This window comes from Daucus carota, chromosome 1 (assembly GCF_001625215.2).
Source record: "Daucus carota subsp. sativus chromosome 1, DH1 v3.0, whole genome shotgun sequence".
NCBI lineage: Eukaryota > Viridiplantae > Streptophyta > Magnoliopsida > Apiales > Apiaceae > Daucus > Daucus carota.
In genome coordinates, this window is record NC_030381.2 from 35,944,528 (window position 1) to 35,963,042 (window position 18,515).

An 18,515-nucleotide genomic window follows, 5' to 3' on the forward strand; every position below is an offset into this window, starting at 1 on the left:
ATAAAGGTAAGTTAGATGCACCCGTGAAAAACATAGATGCATGTAGAAGGTGACGCGTGGCCTCTTGAAGTCTGTCCACCAACACACTTACTAACACATGCGAGTGTGTGTGGGGCATCACATCACCCGAATGCAGGATCATCCTAAGAAGAAAACAACTTCATTACACAACACCAGCATGTGAATGTTGAATCCGTAGTTTTTTTGCCATCCATCTATGTGACGTTTAACGAGGTTATTTTCGACCCGAGCTGAATTTGAACCGGGTTCTAAAAATTATCCGACAAGAATGCTCAACTTTCTTGTGTTATCTGCGGACAATATTAATGTTTAAAATTTTGTTAGTGTCTGTCTATGTTAGCAAATAAATAAACTTTTCATATTTTTCTAAAAATAAATTTATTTGAATTGTGTTTTGTTGAATTTAAAATAAATATATTTTTAAAATAAATAACTTAATTCTGAAAATTAAGGAAATACAAACAACACCACAAGCCCGTTTGCCTGTGTTTAAAGCTCCAGTTTTATTTTGATATTAAGCTGAAAAATATCTATTTGTGTAATGAGTTAGAAGTCGACTTAAAGTTAAAATTAAATTAGAAATTGACTTGAAACCAAAAGTTAGTCTGAGATATTTTTTTCCCGTGATTTAGTTTTTTATATAAAAGCTACCAATAATTTATAAATCACCCATACTTTTATTTTTATTATTTTTTAATAAAATCATTAATAATTCAAAAGAATCCAAATCTATATTTTATACTCTCATCTTACCATCTTAAGTCGTCTTCGATCATAAATCATAATCTTCAAACAGACTCCATGATACATTAACGATAATTTTTAACTGAAAAACGGGTTGGGACTTGGGATTAAAAAAATGTAAGAGACACTGAAGTTTAGATTGCAAGGTGTGTTCACGCCAAAGTTAAAGATTACTTTGTCGCCCTCCTGGATTATACTCTCTTTTTGGATTTAACAGTGGTTTGATTTTTTTTATTTTCACGCATAGCTCTGACCGCACACATAAAATTATTATTTTTAAATTTTTTTTTTTGTGAATAAAAGTATATCACTAATATTTTTATTCACAAAAAAAAAAAATAATTTAGTTGTGCATGCGTGCAAAAAAGTCAAGAGACTAATATATCCCAACAGAGGGAATATATGTTTGGGAGCAAGGACTCGCCACATTTTAAGTCTCATAAAGTTAAATTATTTTAATTTTCTTTTCTCCTTCATCAAAATTTAATGTCTAAATTTTTATCATTAAATTTTTATTTATAAATTAAATAAAAAAATAAGTTATAAATATATTAAATTACATGTCCAATAATATAAAAATGAGTACGACGGATATAGCTTAAATTATAATTAACTTTCTTAAAATATTGTCGGTCAAGAATGCTCAACTTTCTGGTGTTATTTTCGAAGTTCTTTAAAACTTTGTTTAGCGACTATATTTGTAGATATCCCAATCATATATAGATTTTTAGGCTTTGACGATACCCCGAAATCTCAGAATCTACAGATTTATGTCAAATTTTATATTCAGAGAGACAGGGGAGAGAGTCTCGAAACTTCCCCGCCGCCCCACAAGATAATCAGCCGAAAGTAATTTTAATATAAAAACACCGAAGAAAATTTCCAACAATAAACTACAAATTACATGCATGTGCAATTTATTTTCCCTTAAAATAACATTTACTGTCACTCACCAAGTCTATATGTTTTAATGTTTTTTTGGACAGAACTGAGTATTACTCTGTATATGGGTATGAATGTGAAATGAGTATGTGTTTTGGAAATAATGTGTGGAAAAAAGATGCATCAACCCGTGAATGGTTTAATTCTATTGTCGTGAACCTACTTTATTGTATATGCTTCAAACTTCCATGGCCACAACAAAAAAGAAGCTAAACTACAAAATATATTCACGAGACTCCTCTCAACATATAAGTGCATCCACATACATTTACGTATAAACCATTTTACATAACAGTACTCTTCTTGCCTTCTTTTCACATCAAAACCACATTCACTCATGCAGATGATCCGGATAAGAAAGCTTTTCTCTGACACCTTATGATTTAAGAAAAACGGTTTACTTAACATTATTTCAGTATAATATCCAGTTTCTATATTTATTCGGTTTATAAATATTAACTAACGAATCACGATCGAGTCTATGACGAACTCGTGCATTCGAATTATTTACGAATTTGACTTGACCCAATTTTAAAAAAAACTCGGAATTTGACCACGTTCTGTAAGAATAGCTAGATTAATAGTAAAATGATAAGCAAGATTTGAGTGAAGTGTGTTTTTCCGGTCTAGGCACACTTTCCAAGAAAGCCAGGGCCTCAAAACTGAAGAAGAGCCAAGAGGTCACAAGTTCTTGTAAAATCCAACCTCATAGATGGATAGACATGACTCTTCTCTAGTAAATTGGAAAGAAAATTCTAGCAAGTTTTGCAGAAGGAACAGTCCTCTTCAAACTACAAAACAAGCAGTCAAACAAAGATACACTATTTCATCTAGTACAACCAAATTGAAAAGGTAACATGCAGACTAGATCTCAGAAAAATAAATAAATTCATGTAACTTAGAAGTTCCCGAACAAAACATATCCCGTATGTCCCGCTCATAAAATTTACGACGCTTTTATGTAGTAAAAATGTTGTTACCGGGCTGGAGTCTGGAGAAAAACAGAGAAGAGACCAGTCTACCTAATTGCAACAGAGAACTAATCTCCCCTAGCATATAATAATGTCCAACATGAGCTTTACACGTGTCAGTCTGGTGCATGAAGATTTTGTCCTGAAGAACCTTTTCTCAGTACTTAAAATCCATACATTTTAGTTATATAACAACAGCTCCAACTTCAAATGGTCCATCCCACTAGCTCTCTCAACTGTTAACTCCCTCTCTTGTTCTCACATTCCTCTTATTCTGCACTTGAAAATCTTAAAAGTACTATTTACTTTGAATGGATTTCTTTCGTGGGAATTTATGTTTTTTCATTGTGATTCTATTGTTCTTGAATTCAAACAATGTACAAGGAAGATATCATTATCACAAGAAGCAAAAGCCCAAGAAATCCCCTGTTTCACCCTCCCCTGTTTTACCAAGCCCTGAGCCCCCTGTTTCTCAGTCTCCTTCATATCCTCCTCCAGTTCCTTCAGACCCAAACACTGATCCTCCCCCAGTTTCTGATGACCCTGGAAGCTCCACAGGCTGCGTGTTCGATGTCACGTCTTTCGGGGCAGTGGGAGATGGCACCACTGATGATACTGCAGCATTCAGGGATGCCTGGAAAGCAGCCTGTGCTGTAGAGTCAGCTGTTGTTTTAGCTCCTTCAGATTATACTTTTATGATCACTTCAACTGTCTTTTATGGTCCTTGTAAACCAGGCCTCATCTTTCAAGTAAGAACATAACTTTTTTTGTTATTGTCCATAAAAATGTAACTTTTGCTCAGAGGTGAAATTTTTTCATGTCATGTAGGTCGACGGAGTCCTAATGCCGCCTAATGGTCCAGATTGCTGGCCTGAAAAGGACAGCAACAAGCAATGGCTTGTGTTTTACAGATTAGATGATATGACATTCACTGGAATAGGCACCATTGAAGGAAATGGTGAGCAATGGTGGGAACTTCCTTGCAAACCTCACAGGGTATTTTCTCCAGACACTTGAAATACATAAAATTAATTGAGACATTTGCAAAAATATCCATATTCTCGAACTTATTTTCAAAAATATGATGAAAATTGCAACTGAGGTTGCAACACAGTTGATTTCCAGGTTACTGGCGTTTGCAAACGAGGTTGCGCCGTATTTTTGATAATAATTTCTGCAACTCGGATATTTTTGAAAATAGCCCAATTAATTGTACTAGTACATGCATTTATGTTCAGTGTACTAAATGAATCAAGAAATGCAATTTCAGGGTCCTAATGGATCAACTTTGCCTGGACCATGTGACAGCCCTGCTGTGAGTTGAACAATCCTAAACTTGATTACAGCTTAATTATATTAGTAATGTACAGATTACAAATTATGTTAACTGAACAACTGTACAATTCTTTTTATGTTTTCAGCTAATCCGATTCTTCATGAGCTCGAATATAGTGGTGAGCGGTCTCAGAATCAAGAACAGTCCAATGTTTCACATGAAATTCGACGGTTGTGAAGGGGTGTTGATTGAGAAATTGTCCATTTCTTCGCCTAAGCTTAGCCCCAACACTGATGGGATTCACATTGAAAACACAAAATTTGTTGGCATATATGACTCAGTAATTGGAAATGGTACCACTGCTAACCTATGCTCCACAGAGATTCTTGCAGATTTTGTATTTGGCTCGTGAACTTAATGTTAAGAAGTGTGCCCTGCTGTTTATTTTGACAGGAGATGATTGCATTTCTATTGGACCTGGGTGTGCTAATGTCAACATTGAAGGTGTCACGTGTGGCCCTAGTCATGGTATAAGGTATGTAATTTTATTCGGGATTCATTGATAGCCTAGTGACGTCGTATGGTATTCGACCTTTTACACTGTTCTGAGCTTTCAACTTTTTGTGAATTTTAGTATTGGAAGCCTAGGAGTTCACAATTCTCAGGCATGTGTGTCGAACATTACTGTCCGGAATGCTATAATAAAGGATTCGGACAACGGGGTGAGGATCAAGACGTGGCAAGGCGGGGCGGGGTCAGTAACAGACATATCATTTGAAAACATTCAGATGGAAAATGTGAGAAACTGCGTGATCATAGACCAGTACTACTGCTCAAACAAGGCCTGCTTAAACCAGACTTCAGCTGTATACGTGAGAGACATATCATTCAGGAACATTAAGGGAACTTACGATGTCCGGAGCCCTCCAATCCATTTTGCCTGCAGCGACACTGTGCCTTGCACGAACATAACCATGTCAGAAGTAGAGCTGCTTCCAGAAGAAGGGGAACTGGTGGATGATCCTTTCTGTTGGAATACATATGGAAATCAAGAAACACTGACAATTCCCCCTATCGATTGTTTACTCGACGGAGAGCCTGCCTCAGAAGTGGAGAACTACAGACTGCAGTGTTCTTGAGAGCTATACAATGTGTCAGCAATCTGCAATCTGCATAGATAGTTATATATGGATTAATACTGCATATATAGATATGGATTGTAAAATAGAGATCCATAAGTTAGAAGTATTAGAATTCAACATGGATCTTGGCTGATTGTTGGTCACAGAAGATCCATCCCTTTGGGATTTCTTTCCCATACTGAGTGATGTGAATTTTGGCCTACTATCTACTATGTAGTATGTAACTACTGGATGTGACATAATATATTAGTGTATATCTATATCTATAAGGATTGGTGTTATTGCTTCTGCAATGTCTGAAATTCTTCTTGAATATTACCAGGTTTTGATCTCCACTGCTCCAGCTCTTAAGGCAATAAGAATTCATACTTCTTCTTTCATATTGATCAAGAGTTCCTCATGCTACATGGATACAAGAACTGTGGAAGAATGTTGACAAATGTTTGCAGAACATAACATTTACAGAGCCTATACATGGATATGGAACTCATTTGCTCCATTCATGGAGTTCTACAGAAGCTGAACATTTTCAAGAATTGTAGCATGTTATAGAGGCGGCGAGCCAATGTTTGTTGCAAGCTATCTGTTAAACTCTTTTTTTTCCTGAATAATCTAGCAATGAATTAAATTTTGACAAAGACTTGAATCTTTCCTAGACTATCAGATTTGTTTTCCTAAAAGTGAAGGTTTTCCTTCCACCCTGGGACTAAATGGCCCTCTGCCTCCAAACCGAGGACTTAGATCTCCTCTGAGTTCACTTAATCGAGGACTATATCCTTTATCAGAGAAACTCTTAACAAAACTTTTCCGTGGTTTCTCACTGCATCCTGTCAACTTCACACTGCACATTCGTCTGATCTCTCCCCGGCCTCTGGTAATCACATCATCAAAAATCTCTCTGTCATCAGCAAATGAAGCACTAGAACCTAGCTCTGTGTCCTGCAAGTAGACACATGAAGAAATAAGAATAGAAGCAGAGATAAAGTTGATTAAAAGAATGAGACAACCCAAGTATAAGACAACCATCGACTCTAAATATAATGCAGATAACATAAACTTGATGACATTTGTGGTCCTCCCTTTTGAGAAAATAGATTTGATCTTAAATTAGTAATAAAAGAATTGTTTTCTAGAATTGTCATTGGATTTTCATTAGATATTATAAGAAAATAAAACAAACCATCAACAGGAGAGCAAGGCATTTTTCATAATCATGGAAAAAGATTCATTTTACTTAAATATACAATACACAATTTACGCTATAGAAAGACCAAAAGAGAGAATGTAGAAGGTATAACTGCATTAGTTTATATCATTGGAAGAACAAAAATCTTACCATTGCAAGGTTATATGGTAAAGCCGATGCCTCTTCATACTCAGCTGCATCTAAATCCTGGAGGTGTCCCTCCTTGAAAAACTTGGGCAAAATGTATTGTCTGATAGGAACCAGAAGCATGATTATCAAAGGGAACAAAACCCCAGCAAGAGGAATCCAGGTAATTCCAAAAGTGATTAATAAGTAAGCAGTCTGGAAAATTGTGAAAAAGGCGATTGTCTTGAAAGGTACAGTTTCCACAAAAGTTGCGTGGTTATCCTCCAGTATTCTGAAAACAGATGCATTAGGTTAGTTGCAGAAATTCAGTTATAAGCACACGAGATAACTGAATTTAAAAATATAGTTTGGATCTATAGGTAGCTAGCATTTGGTTAGTTGCAGAAATTCAGTTATAAGTACACGAGATAACTGAATTTATAAATATAGTTTAGATCTGTTGGTAGTTACTTGTATCTTCTACTCGGAGATGTGAATAGCAGGAGGATCCGTTCCCAAAACTGGTTTCCTGGCAAGCTTTCGACAGCCATGTATGCAAAGTATCCCCAGAGTACTGATGTCGGAATCTTTTTGAGAAGAGGCATGGCTGCAACACATCCTCCCACCATTAAAGATTGAATTAAATTACTGACCCGCTGTTCTTTCACCTCAACAGGTATCAAATCATCAATCTCTTTCTCAACATCAAATATCGACTCATCAACTGGAGCATTAATATTTTCTATGATTGAAGCTGATTTAATAGTAGACTCTTTCAATTCATTTAATCTCTGTGCCAAGAATAAAGTTTGAACAATGCATGTATTAGTATGTAGTTCTTAAAGTAGAATAGATATGAAAGAAAACTATCTTATATGGATGTATTGACAAAGTCATGAAAGCACCCTACTCGAGCTGATGGCTCTTGGTAAATTAGAGGACTCTGCATCTCTTGATAGGCTTCTTGCAACTTTCCATATACTTGAACCAAACTGGCATTCTTACCCAAACATTCACGTGCTGTTTTTACCAATCGATTTCGAAGAAGCTGAATGCAAGAGGACAAATCAGCAACGAATATGCTTAGCTCTGTGAATATACATGTGATAAACTGAATGTATATTGTGCAAGATGATGCAGTTATATGGAGGTAAATGTTTTTCTTTTTAGTGAAGACAACATGATAATCAGCTTCAATCAAAATATTTCGCCACAAGGTAAAGTTTTTGTCAGTAATATATAGAAACCTGATGCTTAAGTGTAGCCAAACTCTTAGTATGCATTGGAGATTGCGGAATGACACCATTTGATGGTGGGATCCCAGTAAGACCACAGAATATGACCTGCAACATTAGAACAAGTCACTAAATTACAGTGGTGATTGTATTAATTATAGAAAACAGCTTATCAGGAAGATAAGAAACATTTATCTTTACCATAAATCCTAACAAAAATAAATCATAATGAAATGAAGGTGGCTTTCGCAAGTTGAATTCACTCTGCTGAGCAAGTTGAGATGCTACACTGTGGTCAAAATAATACAGAACTGCAATCATAGTGGCTGGAATAAAAGCTCCTATTATGTAGAGGACTGGCACTTGTATCATATCCTAAAAGTCAGAAATCACATACATATATGTTACGAAATTAGTTCAAGAGAGGAAAGAAGCTACATAAACTGCTTCTGCATCAAGAAAAAAACATGCCTTCATGACTGTCCAGTTGCTGTATGCACCTGGAGACCATGGATTTGGGCTGAGAAGCCGCCTTGGAATTCCCTCTGGAACATTCCCGGATGGTATATAAGAGGCAGCGGTCCAGACAACAACCAACAATGGAACACCATAATCCGCTATAAGGCCTCGAAGCCAACCTGTGTAAGTAGACACGGATAAAAGTCTCAGAAGAGGGGAACATGATTCATGCACCTCAAGCTACCTAAAGGAAGTACACAACTATTTCTTTTTATCCCAGAGGACGATCCGAATTCCTTGTGACACTAAATGCTGGTCAGGCCATTTACCATCATCAATATTGTTCAGTACTATCCAGGTACTTTCCTTTCTTTAAAGGAGACGGGGTCGAGGATGCACATAATTGAAGTTTCATTTGATCCCATATCATCTAAAAATATTGTGAGGATGCTTACCAGAGCCATAACGCCAAGACCTTGCTCTTCTACTTTTCAATGCGGTGAGCAGAAGGCCAAATGACATAACCAGGGCAAACATCCCATTGGCAAACCTCCATGAAGGAAGGTATTCAGTCGAATTGCGATTTTCTCTGTTCGGTACACGAAATTCATCGATAAGTCCCTACATCCATCAAGTAATTTAGTAATCACAGAGACATGGTTACACATGAATACTCAAAAAGACAAGTAGTCCCGCAAAAATCATGTCCAAAAGAATACAATGCTTCTTAGTGCCAATGAGCTGAAACACATTATAGCCACTTTTTATGGGTAACCATAAAAACTACTAACCCCTAACCAAGAAACAGACAATTTTTTGTCACCCATATGTTCTGTTGCTCGAAAAACCACCATATTTTGTTTCCGGTATATCAAATCTGAATACCAACTGATGAAACCTTTAAAAGATTGCCACTTACTTTTATGGCTTCCTGCATAAAGAGCATTGCAATAAGCAATCCAAACAATTCTCCCGCCAGACGAGTGAACCTATTAATGATTGAACATGCTCCTAGAATAGCCAGAAGGAACAACAGAATTGCAGTCCAAATACATACCCTGCAAAACCAAATTCCATGTAGGCACTACCATTAGAAAGAAACTTAAACAATTTTCTACACTGACTTCATGTTTCAACAGAATAAATGTTAAACTGCAAATGTGCAACATCTCTTTATAATATAAGCAGAACTAATATACCATCCAGTCCAAGCTAGAAAGAGATTTGGTCCCAGCTCTGGTCTATCCTTTGCAAAGTTGTACATAAATGTGTACATAAGTACAGTAGGTTCAGCAACTCCAAGAATAAGCAAAGGTTGACCGCCCAATATAGAGTGTATAATACCACATATTGCAGTAGAAGCTAAAGTTTGCACTGCTGTGAGTTTACCATCTGTTGATCCAAGGCACGTTTTAAATGCAAAATTGCATGAGAATGGTGAAACAGGATAATGATGAATAAGAATTTCTATTTTTTCACATACCTGTACTTCGTTCCAGTTGTTCACCAAATGATATCACAGGAATTGCTGAAGCAAAAAATATATATGTTGTAGGGGCCAAAATCCTGAAAAGACAAATATGTTGGAGATCCAGATTATCGGCAAATGTCCATTTCCATATAAATCCTCGAACTTATGATTGCATAATGTAAACATACCTTACACCCGATTTAAAACCACTGGTCCAATCTTGTTTATAGCACATCAACCTCCCTTTAACATCATTCTTGATCCCCCGAAACGGAACAAAACTCTCTTCCATGTTTTCTTCCTTTTTTCAAGAAACACAAGCAAGTAAACAGCAATAGCTTCTACTACCCCAAGATTTTCTTGATATATTCTATCAAATCATAGATACAGTAACATAGACTTGTTCAACTGATTCAAGATCACAAGAAACAAAACAAGTTACAATTACAAAGTGGACCAATATAATATACATGTATAAAGCACAACAACACAAACCTTTTGCATTCTTGTTTCCAAATCCTAAAGGGAATATACATGTAAATACCAACAGAAATGTGAACAAAAATTCCAAATGAATAAAGCTCAAAAAGGGTTGTAAAAAAGGATACTAAAGACACCTACAATGTGGGTCTAAAAGAACTTCACTGACAGATGCTCAACAACACAAGCCCAAATCTAAAATCTTTACACACTCAAATCTTACAAAGTAAAACAAATGGGCACTTAAAAACAAGACCAATCAAGCAAAACATCAAGACAAATTTAAAAACTTTGTACATCTAAAAGTGGCTAAACGTAAATGTCACTATATTACTTACCAAATCACAGGCAGGATAGAAAAGTTGGGTGTGAAGAGGTAGAAAAAAATGGGCTTGACAGAAGATGAACAGCTGGCTAGTAGCAAGTATCCCAGCAGCTTCTCGTGTGACCCATGCCAACTCTTTGGTTCAACAAATATATAAGCATCGTTTCTTGTTTCTTTTTTACTGTGTGTGTGACACTGGTTAGTCTATAGTAGGAAGTTTTATCTTTCTTGGGAAACGGATAAACACTATTGTAGCATCTTTGTCTTGAACTGATGGTGTGCAGAAATTAGAATAAATTAACGGGGATGTGCAGAATATTTAAAGCACCGTATACACCAATTTTTTTTTTTTATCGGTTTCCCGGTGCCTGGCTGCCTGCCCATGCTTAGTACTAAAAACTACTATTTCCGTGTCATTTTATGTGATCTCTATTCTTTTTAGGTACGTCATAAAAAGAATGAATCCATCATAATTAATATTTTTGAACACTAATTTTCATTATTACACTCTCTACTTCTCTATTTTATACTTCTTTTTATTAAACAAACACTATTACACCAACTACCTTTCTCTACTATCTCAAATCCATTATTAAAATATTGATAGGTCCTACCATTTTACCCACTTTTCAACTAAACTTACCTCTTTTACTACTTTTTTCTTAATTACCATGAAAGTCAAACAATGTCACTCAATATGGGACGGGGGAGTATAAGTTTGACTTATTTTGACTGGTTCTTGTTTTTTAATAATGATGGACCTCTGCAAATACAACAACATAGATAGAATTCAGTACTTAGCATGTGTTCATGGCACACACTTAGACAAACTTTTTTTTTATTTAGCGACAGATTTTTGTTGACTGTTACGTAAATGTCACCGTTATTTAGGATTAAATATTAATGTACTCCTTCCGTTCTCTCGATAATATACATCGGGGGACGGGGACACGACACTCCGATAAAGTACAGTAGTGTAATTTATTTTTAACATTTTTCTAATACGAATTAAAGTTTGAATGTCATATTTTTATTCAGAAAAGAAATCCTAAAAATAAGTTACAGAGTATATTTTATAAGAGTATTGAAATGCGTGACGTATAAAATTAAATGGGACAGAGGGAGTATATAGGCCTTATTTGGAAGTTAGAAGTTTGGGGCAAAATTAGAGGTTTGAGGTGTTTTAGAGATTTGACCATTAGAATCCGTTAAAATTTGTGTTTGGTAGTTAGCGGATTGAAATAGAGGTTTGAATGCAAAAAGTTAATTTTGAAAAAACTACTTTGAGTAGTTTTTTGGGTTAGAGGTTTTGGTTTGTGTCAGATTAAACTAATCAATCAACTATTTACCAAACAGTTTTACGAGAAACAGCTAATTCAATCTGCTAGTCAAAACATCTACTTCAATCAGCTAGTCAAAACTGTCAAAACATCTACTTCAATCCGCTAACCGCTAATTTTCAAACCAGACCTATATCATTTTATTCATCAATTCTAGTGAGTATTATTTATAGAGAAATTACCACATGTACAGTATTTTAACCCATTAATTGCAAAACTACAATATCCCTTGTACCCGTGCAAGTTTACGGTTTTTGGAAATAACATCTGAGAGGTTTGGAAATATATGTTACTAACTAACGGATCAACATCTCTTCTCTCCCTTCCTCAATCACAGCATCTTATTTAGCATTTTATTTAGACAGGTCAGAGGTGTATTCAATTGAGATATTAATGGATTATTTTTAGTTAATGGATTTTAATGGATTCTATGTGATTTTAATTTTGTGCGGATTCTTGATGAAATATCGTAGAGTTGACGGGATTTAAGCACAATGCTTCAAAATCTCATGGATTTTGGTGGGATTTCAAAAAACTTAAAATACACTGAAGAATGCCACAAAATCCATAATTTTATGAAATCCAAAAAAAATCCATCAGTATTTGAATACCACCAGATTTTAATGGATTTTAAACAATCCCAATTGAATAATATCAGATTTTAATGGATTGTAAACAATCCTAATTGAATACCACCAGATTTTGTAGCATAATTTAAAATCCCAATTGAATACCTCAAGATTTTAATGGAGAGACAAAAGAGAGTGTATTCGATTGGGATATTATAGCATTTTTTTTTCATTCATGCTATCCGAGGGTATTCGATTGAGATTGTTTGAAATCCATTAAAATTGGATGGTATTCAAATGCTAATGGATTTTTTTTGAATTTCAAAAAATGATGGATTTTGTGGCATTCTTCAGTGTATTTTAAGTTTTTTGAAATCCCACCAAAATCCATGGTATTTTGAAGCATTGTACTTAAATCCTATCAACTCTGCGACATTTTATCAAGAATCCGCACAAAATCAAAATAACATACAATCCATTAAAATCCATAAACTAAAAACAATCCATTAAAATCTCAATTGAATACACCCCCTTTAGTCTCTCCTTTTGCTTCTCTCTTTTACTTCCCGTGCTAATCTCTCTCCCCCTCTCGTCTCTATCTATCTCTCTCTTTCTCGCGCTTCCATCCTCTCTTTATTTCTCTACTAGATCTCTTCGTTCCTCTCTCATCAAAATCGAAAACTGAATAAGGCTCGATTAAAGGTATCATATAGGTGTATGTATATAACTATGTGTATATGATTGTATTTGTGATTACGCTGGTGGTTGATTAAGAGTATTGATTGTGCTCATAATTTTTGATTTTGATTTTTGTAGTTGCTTTCGTAATATTAGTATTGGCTCCGCAGAGGTACTTATATTCGTCATTTGTAACCACCTGCAACTCATTATGCAATTAGATATAATTTTTAATAGAATTTTAAAGTTGCATTTGTGTTGCATATATGGTTGTTAGCGGTTTCAGATATGGTTGCATATTCAACCACCGTTTTTTTGCAAATATTTTTTGAAATATAGTATTTTTGCAATTTGTTTTAAGAAGTTACAGTATTTTTGCAATAATTCTTTTTGACTTTAGAATTTATCAGAAAAGCCCTTATTTTTATTGTAGAGATAATGTTTGTTGAGCTTTAAATATTTTTCTTCAATATTATCGCAATCAAATAAAGTTGTGAATTCTAATACTTTAGATAATATATTTATATTTTAAAAAATTTAGTTATTATTTATTTTTTGATTAAAACAAAGAAAATAATTAAAATTAAAAATAAATAGTATATAAATTTTTTAAAATCTGGATATATTATCTAAACTATTAGAATTCACAATATTTATTTGGTTGTGATTCAAGAAAATGTGTAAAATTTTATAAATATTTTCTTTTTACCTCTCATTTTTTATATATTTTTTAACTATTTGATATGTATTTTAAGGTGCATATAAAATATAATTTTACAAATTTTATATTATAGTAAAAATTTAAACATTAATATTTGAATGAGGTACTGGTTGATGTTTATTATAACTTTAATAATTCATGTCGTACACCTGAGAAATCATAAGAATCGATATTTAAAAAATGTAAGACTATTGGCTCCTTTGCAAGATTTTGAAGAACTATTTTGATGGATCGATTTCAATTTCGACCCCTTTCTAAACCAATTTATTTGACAGTTCTCTAATTCTTAATATTCATGTCGGCAGGCCGTATCTATCGACTCCTTTAAGAGTCATATGTTGCATGATCATATTGTAATTAGGATCTAGGGATTAATTTCTTATTTCTATGTTGCAAAGGATAGCAATGTATCCTATTATGTATAGAACACGGATACAATAATAACTGTGCTATATATATTGCACAGGGCTTTTCAACAAAAACCCTGTAATTAAACTCGTTGCACTTGACCATGAAAAATCACCCAGACAAACGTTCCAGAAGAACTACCATGTCTGACGTGAATACCATGAGCGATTTCTGGTCCAAACTTCCTCAAGATCTTCTTCGTTTGTTGGTCGATAGGTACGTGGTTAGTGAGAAGGACTTTCTATGTCTTAGATCAGTATGCAGAGACTGGCGTTCTGCTCTTCCCAAAAGCTGCTGGAAACGGACTCCTTGGCTTTTGGCTAGGAGGTACCAGACCCCGAATGTGGTTATAAAAGGCCTGGATAGTCTATGTTCAGGTCATGGGAGTCTAAGTTCATTGTTCGTGACAGATTTGTCTTGGCGTTATTGGGGGTCCTTCACTGGCTGGATCCTAGGCCAAAATCACTCTGATTATACGTTGAAATTGATAAATCCGCTTACAAAAGCTGTTATTGATCTCCCTGAGCTTCATCACTATTTAGGAAAGGGCGTGGTCTATCATGCTCCTGGCTCTGATCCTCGTAATCCCGTTATAGGCGTTATGGCAGTTTCTCATAGCTTCAGTGGGATTGCAATGATCGACAATGAGTGCAAAGAGTGGACGTTTTTGAAAGACAAGAGATACGTCTCCAATAGTGATTTTAAGGACTTGATTTGGTATAAAGATAATGTTGCTGCAGTACGTGGTGATGGGGAAATCGTGTTTTTTGATGAAAAAAGAGTGGTTCGTTCGTTCAATCCAAAAAGGACATTAGTTAGGGAATATTATGATCATTATTTGGTTGAATCATCAGGGGACTTGTTAATAGTAGCCAATGTAGAGCATCGTTATGAAGTCTACAGGCTCAGTCTCAAAACTGGAGGCTGGACACGTGTTTGGGACTTGGGTAGACACTCTCTGTTTGTCGGGAAGAGTTATTCGATGTCTCATTGGATATCTGCAGACACGACAGGAGACAGTTGGAGACCGAGTTGCATCTACGATGCAACCTACAGTCCAACTGGATCTTGTTACAACATAGCGAAGAAGCAGCAGGAGTGTCACGACGTTAGTTCTTTTGATGGCCTCAATAAGTGTTTTGATTTTATTTGGTATATGCCTGCTGTTGGCTCTAACTGAGCAGATAGGAGTTTTTAGATTTGTTGATGATTTTTCGGTTCATGTTATTAAATCTTGTGGATGTCTATGTTAAAAGCGTCATAGATTTATTATTATTATCTAACGGTACAACATGTTCCAAATAGAGATCATGTAGCGTTCTGAAGCCCGAAACGTTATTTCATATAACGTTTCTAAAATACCAAATCGTGTTAAATTTTGTATTGATTTTTAGACCTGACCATCACACGATGTAGCAATTTTTTTCTAAGAATCGAAATGTTAAACGTTGCATTATCCGGCGTTAATAAGTCATATTGTAGGCCATTTTTCACAACTTGTCAATTTCGGTATTTTTGATATTATTTGAAGAAATTGTGATATATGAAACCTTTTTTCATGTTGAATCGGAAAAGGATTTCGATCAATAATAACTTTCGAGAGTTTTTTTACTTAAATATTAAAGAAAACAGAGTTCGTTGAACCTAAGAATACTAAGCCCAAATTGCCATAACAGACATCCCTCCAGCACCTAATACAACTGCAACATAACACAATGCTTGAAGTTTCAGATGTGCTTGTAATTTTGCACCCATGAAATCAGGTGCTAAGAGATCGACCAATGCCATATAATTCAGTAATCCTGCTGAAGCCGCGTCTAATAGCCCCTCCACGATCAGTGCTGCCGGACTATTGTCACTGTACACGTTCGACAAAACAAGTCCAAGTATGATTCCAAACGGAGTTGTGGCCGAGAAGAAGAACACCATGATTGCATTCGTCTTGGCACGATAATTAGCCTGATGATAAAAGCAATTTAAGCAAGCATGAGAATACGAGATTGAGTAAACTACACAATGATCTGATCCCGTGACTCACCTGAAGTATGCATCCTCCTAGTCCCATTCCTTCGAACATTTGGTGAAAGCATAAAGCAGCCACAAGTGGCCTAATCGTGCATGGATTATTTGATGCCCCTAATGACAATCCGATAATCACTGAGTGCACAATGATCCCTAGTTCCAATATCTGCACAACATAATTAAGCATTATCAACATAAACTTAAATAAATACACGATCTCATCATCTTGATTGCTTCACAACCAGATATTTGTTAAGTGACCAGTTCTCTCAGTATCTCAACGTGAAACTGAGTTCTGATATCATGTTAAGTGACTAATTCTTCAAATACCTCAATATGAGACTGAGTTTTGATACCATGTAAGTGATCAATTCTTCAAATACCTCAACGTGAGACTGAGTTCTGATACCATGTAAGTGACCAATTCTTCAAAAATCTCAAGATATTGGAAGGAGGCTTATCAGGATCATATTATATTCTAACAATGCTAAGATGTACTATAATCTGAATAAAGTATTTTATGCGAAAAAAAATACCTGAGCGACAACACGGCATCTTAGCAAAGTGGCATCAGACCCCTCAGCTGCAACACCGTGACCATGACAATGACTCTGCAACTCCACACTCTCATTGCTAACTTCCTTCTGTTCACCCGATTCCAAAGCATAATGTCTCTTAAACAAACTCATCGCGAACGAATCAACCATTAAAGTCAACACCGCAGAAAACATGGCAACCAATGTGGTAAAAGGATACTTATGCCAAGGTCTGTCAGGCAAACACTCCGATCTAAGAGCGTCGAAAGAGTCAGGCAACACGTGCATGTAGCCGGTGGCAAGAATCACCCCTGAGGCAAATGCCTTCACTACAGCAAAGAGGTTTCGGTCCGGGCTAAGAGCCGGGACCGCGCGTGTAAATATTGGAAGACAAATGCCGATCATACTAGTGATGAGTATGGCAAAGATCGCGATGATTTTGAGTTTTTGCGCGTATGGCTTGTCGTGGCATCCTCCTATCGGTCTAGTGCATTCGGCGGTGGTGTTCGAGGCACCGGAGATTGATGAAACGGTGGAGATTATGATGAGAAATATGAGAAAATGTGCATGGTTTTTGATATGAATAGCCATGGAAATGCAATGTGTTTTTGTTGTTTTTTCAGTGGGGGAGTGAAGTCACTTTTGGAGGTTCCAAATTTAAAGGAGCTAAATTTATCTGATATGGGGAGAATGAGTGAAATGACCATTTGGGGTTCGGGGAATATTTGGTTGTGTTTTGTTTTTGGGTAAATATTGTGGCTGTGGAGGGTATTTTGGGGTTTTTAGCATTGATGAGGTAAGCTTGTGTATAGTGTGTGGGTCATGTGGGGTGAAGTAGAGATTGTGTTGACATTCTTTCTCGGACGTACTTTAACTGATGGCGCATGATGATGTGGCAGATGCCAGGTAATATGACGTGCCACGTAGGTAGCTAATATGATTACCTAAAAAGCAGGATTCTTGGGGTCATTTTGAGCTTCCTTTATATTTTTTTTGTACCATCTAGCTACTCTTACAAAATTAAGAATCGATGTCTATAAAAAAAACGGAAAATGACCGTGCATCCCGATTTATATCATTTCAAATTGATATATTATCATGTGATTTCGTAATGCTCGATATTTTTGTGTGTTTAGATAAATAAATAATACAATTTAGTCAATATGTATACAATTCTTTTCATTTTATTATTGGATTTTACTTTTTAGCATGTGCAAATGTGAAGTATATATAAAAATATATCCTTTCGTGTTGCCACCCACACCCTGGTTTCGTTAAATGATCTTTCATGTGTCCATGCAGTAGGGGTGTGCATGGTGCGATTCCGGACATTAACCGTTACCAAATCGATGAATGCGGTTCGGTTCGGTTAATCATCATTAATCATAACCGCACCAATTAAAACGGCTTTTCGGTTACGGTTAACCATTAGTCGGTTGCGGTTTTTTTTCGGTTTTTCCATTATTATTTGCTACCCTTGTGCATAATATTTTTTTAAAAAAATATAAAATTTTCATGAACATGTACAATATGTTCGGTTACTATTTACTATTGTTTCTATACGAGGATATAAGAAACATTACATACTTCCATCTAAAAAACCTTAATAAACAATAAAAACTAAAACATATATATATTTTGACAAGAAATTAGATGATGTCAAATCAATAAAATTACCCAAAATCAACTAATCATGAAATTCAAATAAAAAGTTTTCAAAAAGTACATAAATAAAAAAAATAGAATAGGTTTCATAATAAAATTTGATCAGCAGAAATATTTCTGCTTTGTGGCAAATCACAATAGCCCTAGTTTTCGATCAAGCACTCCTCCAAATATTTGGGTGCCCGGTTATTTAAGTGA

General features: G+C 35.4%; 3 protein-coding genes across 4 annotated transcripts; 1 reads left to right on the plus strand and 2 right to left on the minus strand.

The window, feature by feature from the left end:
• Positions 1-2,859: 2,859 nt before the first annotated feature.
• LOC108204701 (polygalacturonase At1g48100) lies at positions 2,860-5,377 on the plus strand. Its single transcript, XM_017374264.2, has 6 exons — positions 2,860-3,427; positions 3,507-3,674; positions 3,949-3,993; positions 4,100-4,307; positions 4,408-4,489; positions 4,589-5,377. The coding sequence occupies exons 1-6, from the start codon at positions 2,990-2,992 to the stop codon at positions 5,091-5,093; spliced, it is 1,446 nt and encodes a 481-aa protein (XP_017229753.1). The 5' UTR covers positions 2,860-2,989; the 3' UTR covers positions 5,094-5,377.
• Positions 5,378-5,447: 70 nt separating this feature from the next.
• Positions 5,448-10,529, minus strand: LOC108204700 (probable boron transporter 2). Of its 2 annotated transcripts, none has more exons than XM_064081877.1 (13): positions 10,392-10,529; positions 9,762-9,981; positions 9,586-9,668; positions 9,302-9,494; positions 9,022-9,160; positions 8,558-8,723; positions 8,115-8,281; positions 7,845-8,018; positions 7,656-7,751; positions 7,319-7,456; positions 6,880-7,199; positions 6,433-6,700; positions 5,448-6,035 (listed from the first exon to the last, which is right to left on the minus strand). In XM_064081877.1, exons 2-13 carry the CDS (start codon positions 9,863-9,865, stop codon positions 5,757-5,759), a joined length of 2,127 nt encoding a protein of 708 aa, XP_063937947.1. In that variant the 5' UTR covers positions 9,866-9,981; positions 10,392-10,529; the 3' UTR covers positions 5,448-5,756. The 2 variants fall into 2 exon arrangements, with proteins under 2 accessions (XP_063937947.1, XP_063937949.1); XM_064081879.1 differs by having other exon boundaries at positions 5,517-6,035; positions 9,762-9,874; positions 10,392-10,519.
• A 5,145-nt stretch (positions 10,530-15,674) lies between these two features.
• On the minus strand, positions 15,675-17,278 carry LOC108221772 (fe(2+) transport protein 1). The gene is made up of 3 exons (XM_017395633.2): positions 16,653-17,278; positions 16,133-16,282; positions 15,675-16,053 (listed from the first exon to the last, which is right to left on the minus strand). The coding sequence occupies exons 1-3, from the start codon at positions 17,241-17,243 to the stop codon at positions 15,748-15,750; spliced, it is 1,047 nt and encodes a 348-aa protein (XP_017251122.1). The 5' UTR covers positions 17,244-17,278; the 3' UTR covers positions 15,675-15,747.
• Positions 17,279-18,515: the final 1,237 nt, after the last annotated feature.

Excerpts from the sequence above, each read along its gene's own strand:
- LOC108204700 (XM_064081877.1), bottom strand. The coding sequence starts at position 9,865 with ATGGAAGAGAGTTTTGTTCCGTTTCGGGGGATCAAGAATGATGTTAAA. Across the intron at positions 9,161-9,301 it reads TTTCTAGCTTGGACTGGATG|GGTATGTATTTGGACTGCAA; the intron begins GTATATTAGTTC and ends TTGGTTTTGCAG. Across the intron at positions 7,200-7,318 it reads ACCAAGAGCCATCAGCTCGA|AGATTAAATGAATTGAAAGA; the intron begins GTAGGGTGCTTT and ends TTCTTGGCACAG.
- LOC108221772 (XM_017395633.2), bottom strand. The coding sequence starts at position 17,243 with ATGGCTATTCATATCAAAAACCATGCACATTTTCTCATATTTCTCATC. Across the intron at positions 16,283-16,652 it reads GATGCCGTGTTGTCGCTCAG|ATATTGGAACTAGGGATCAT; the intron begins GTATTTTTTTTC and ends TATGTTGTGCAG. Across the intron at positions 16,054-16,132 it reads TAGGAGGATGCATACTTCAG|GCTAATTATCGTGCCAAGAC; the intron begins GTGAGTCACGGG and ends TTTTATCATCAG.
- LOC108204701 (XM_017374264.2), top strand. The coding sequence starts at position 2,990 with ATGGATTTCTTTCGTGGGAATTTATGTTTTTTCATTGTGATTCTATTG. Across the intron at positions 3,675-3,948 it reads TTCCTTGCAAACCTCACAGG|GGTCCTAATGGATCAACTTT; the intron begins GTATTTTCTCCA and ends ATGCAATTTCAG. Across the intron at positions 4,308-4,407 it reads TGACTCAGTAATTGGAAATG|GAGATGATTGCATTTCTATT; the intron begins GTACCACTGCTA and ends TTATTTTGACAG.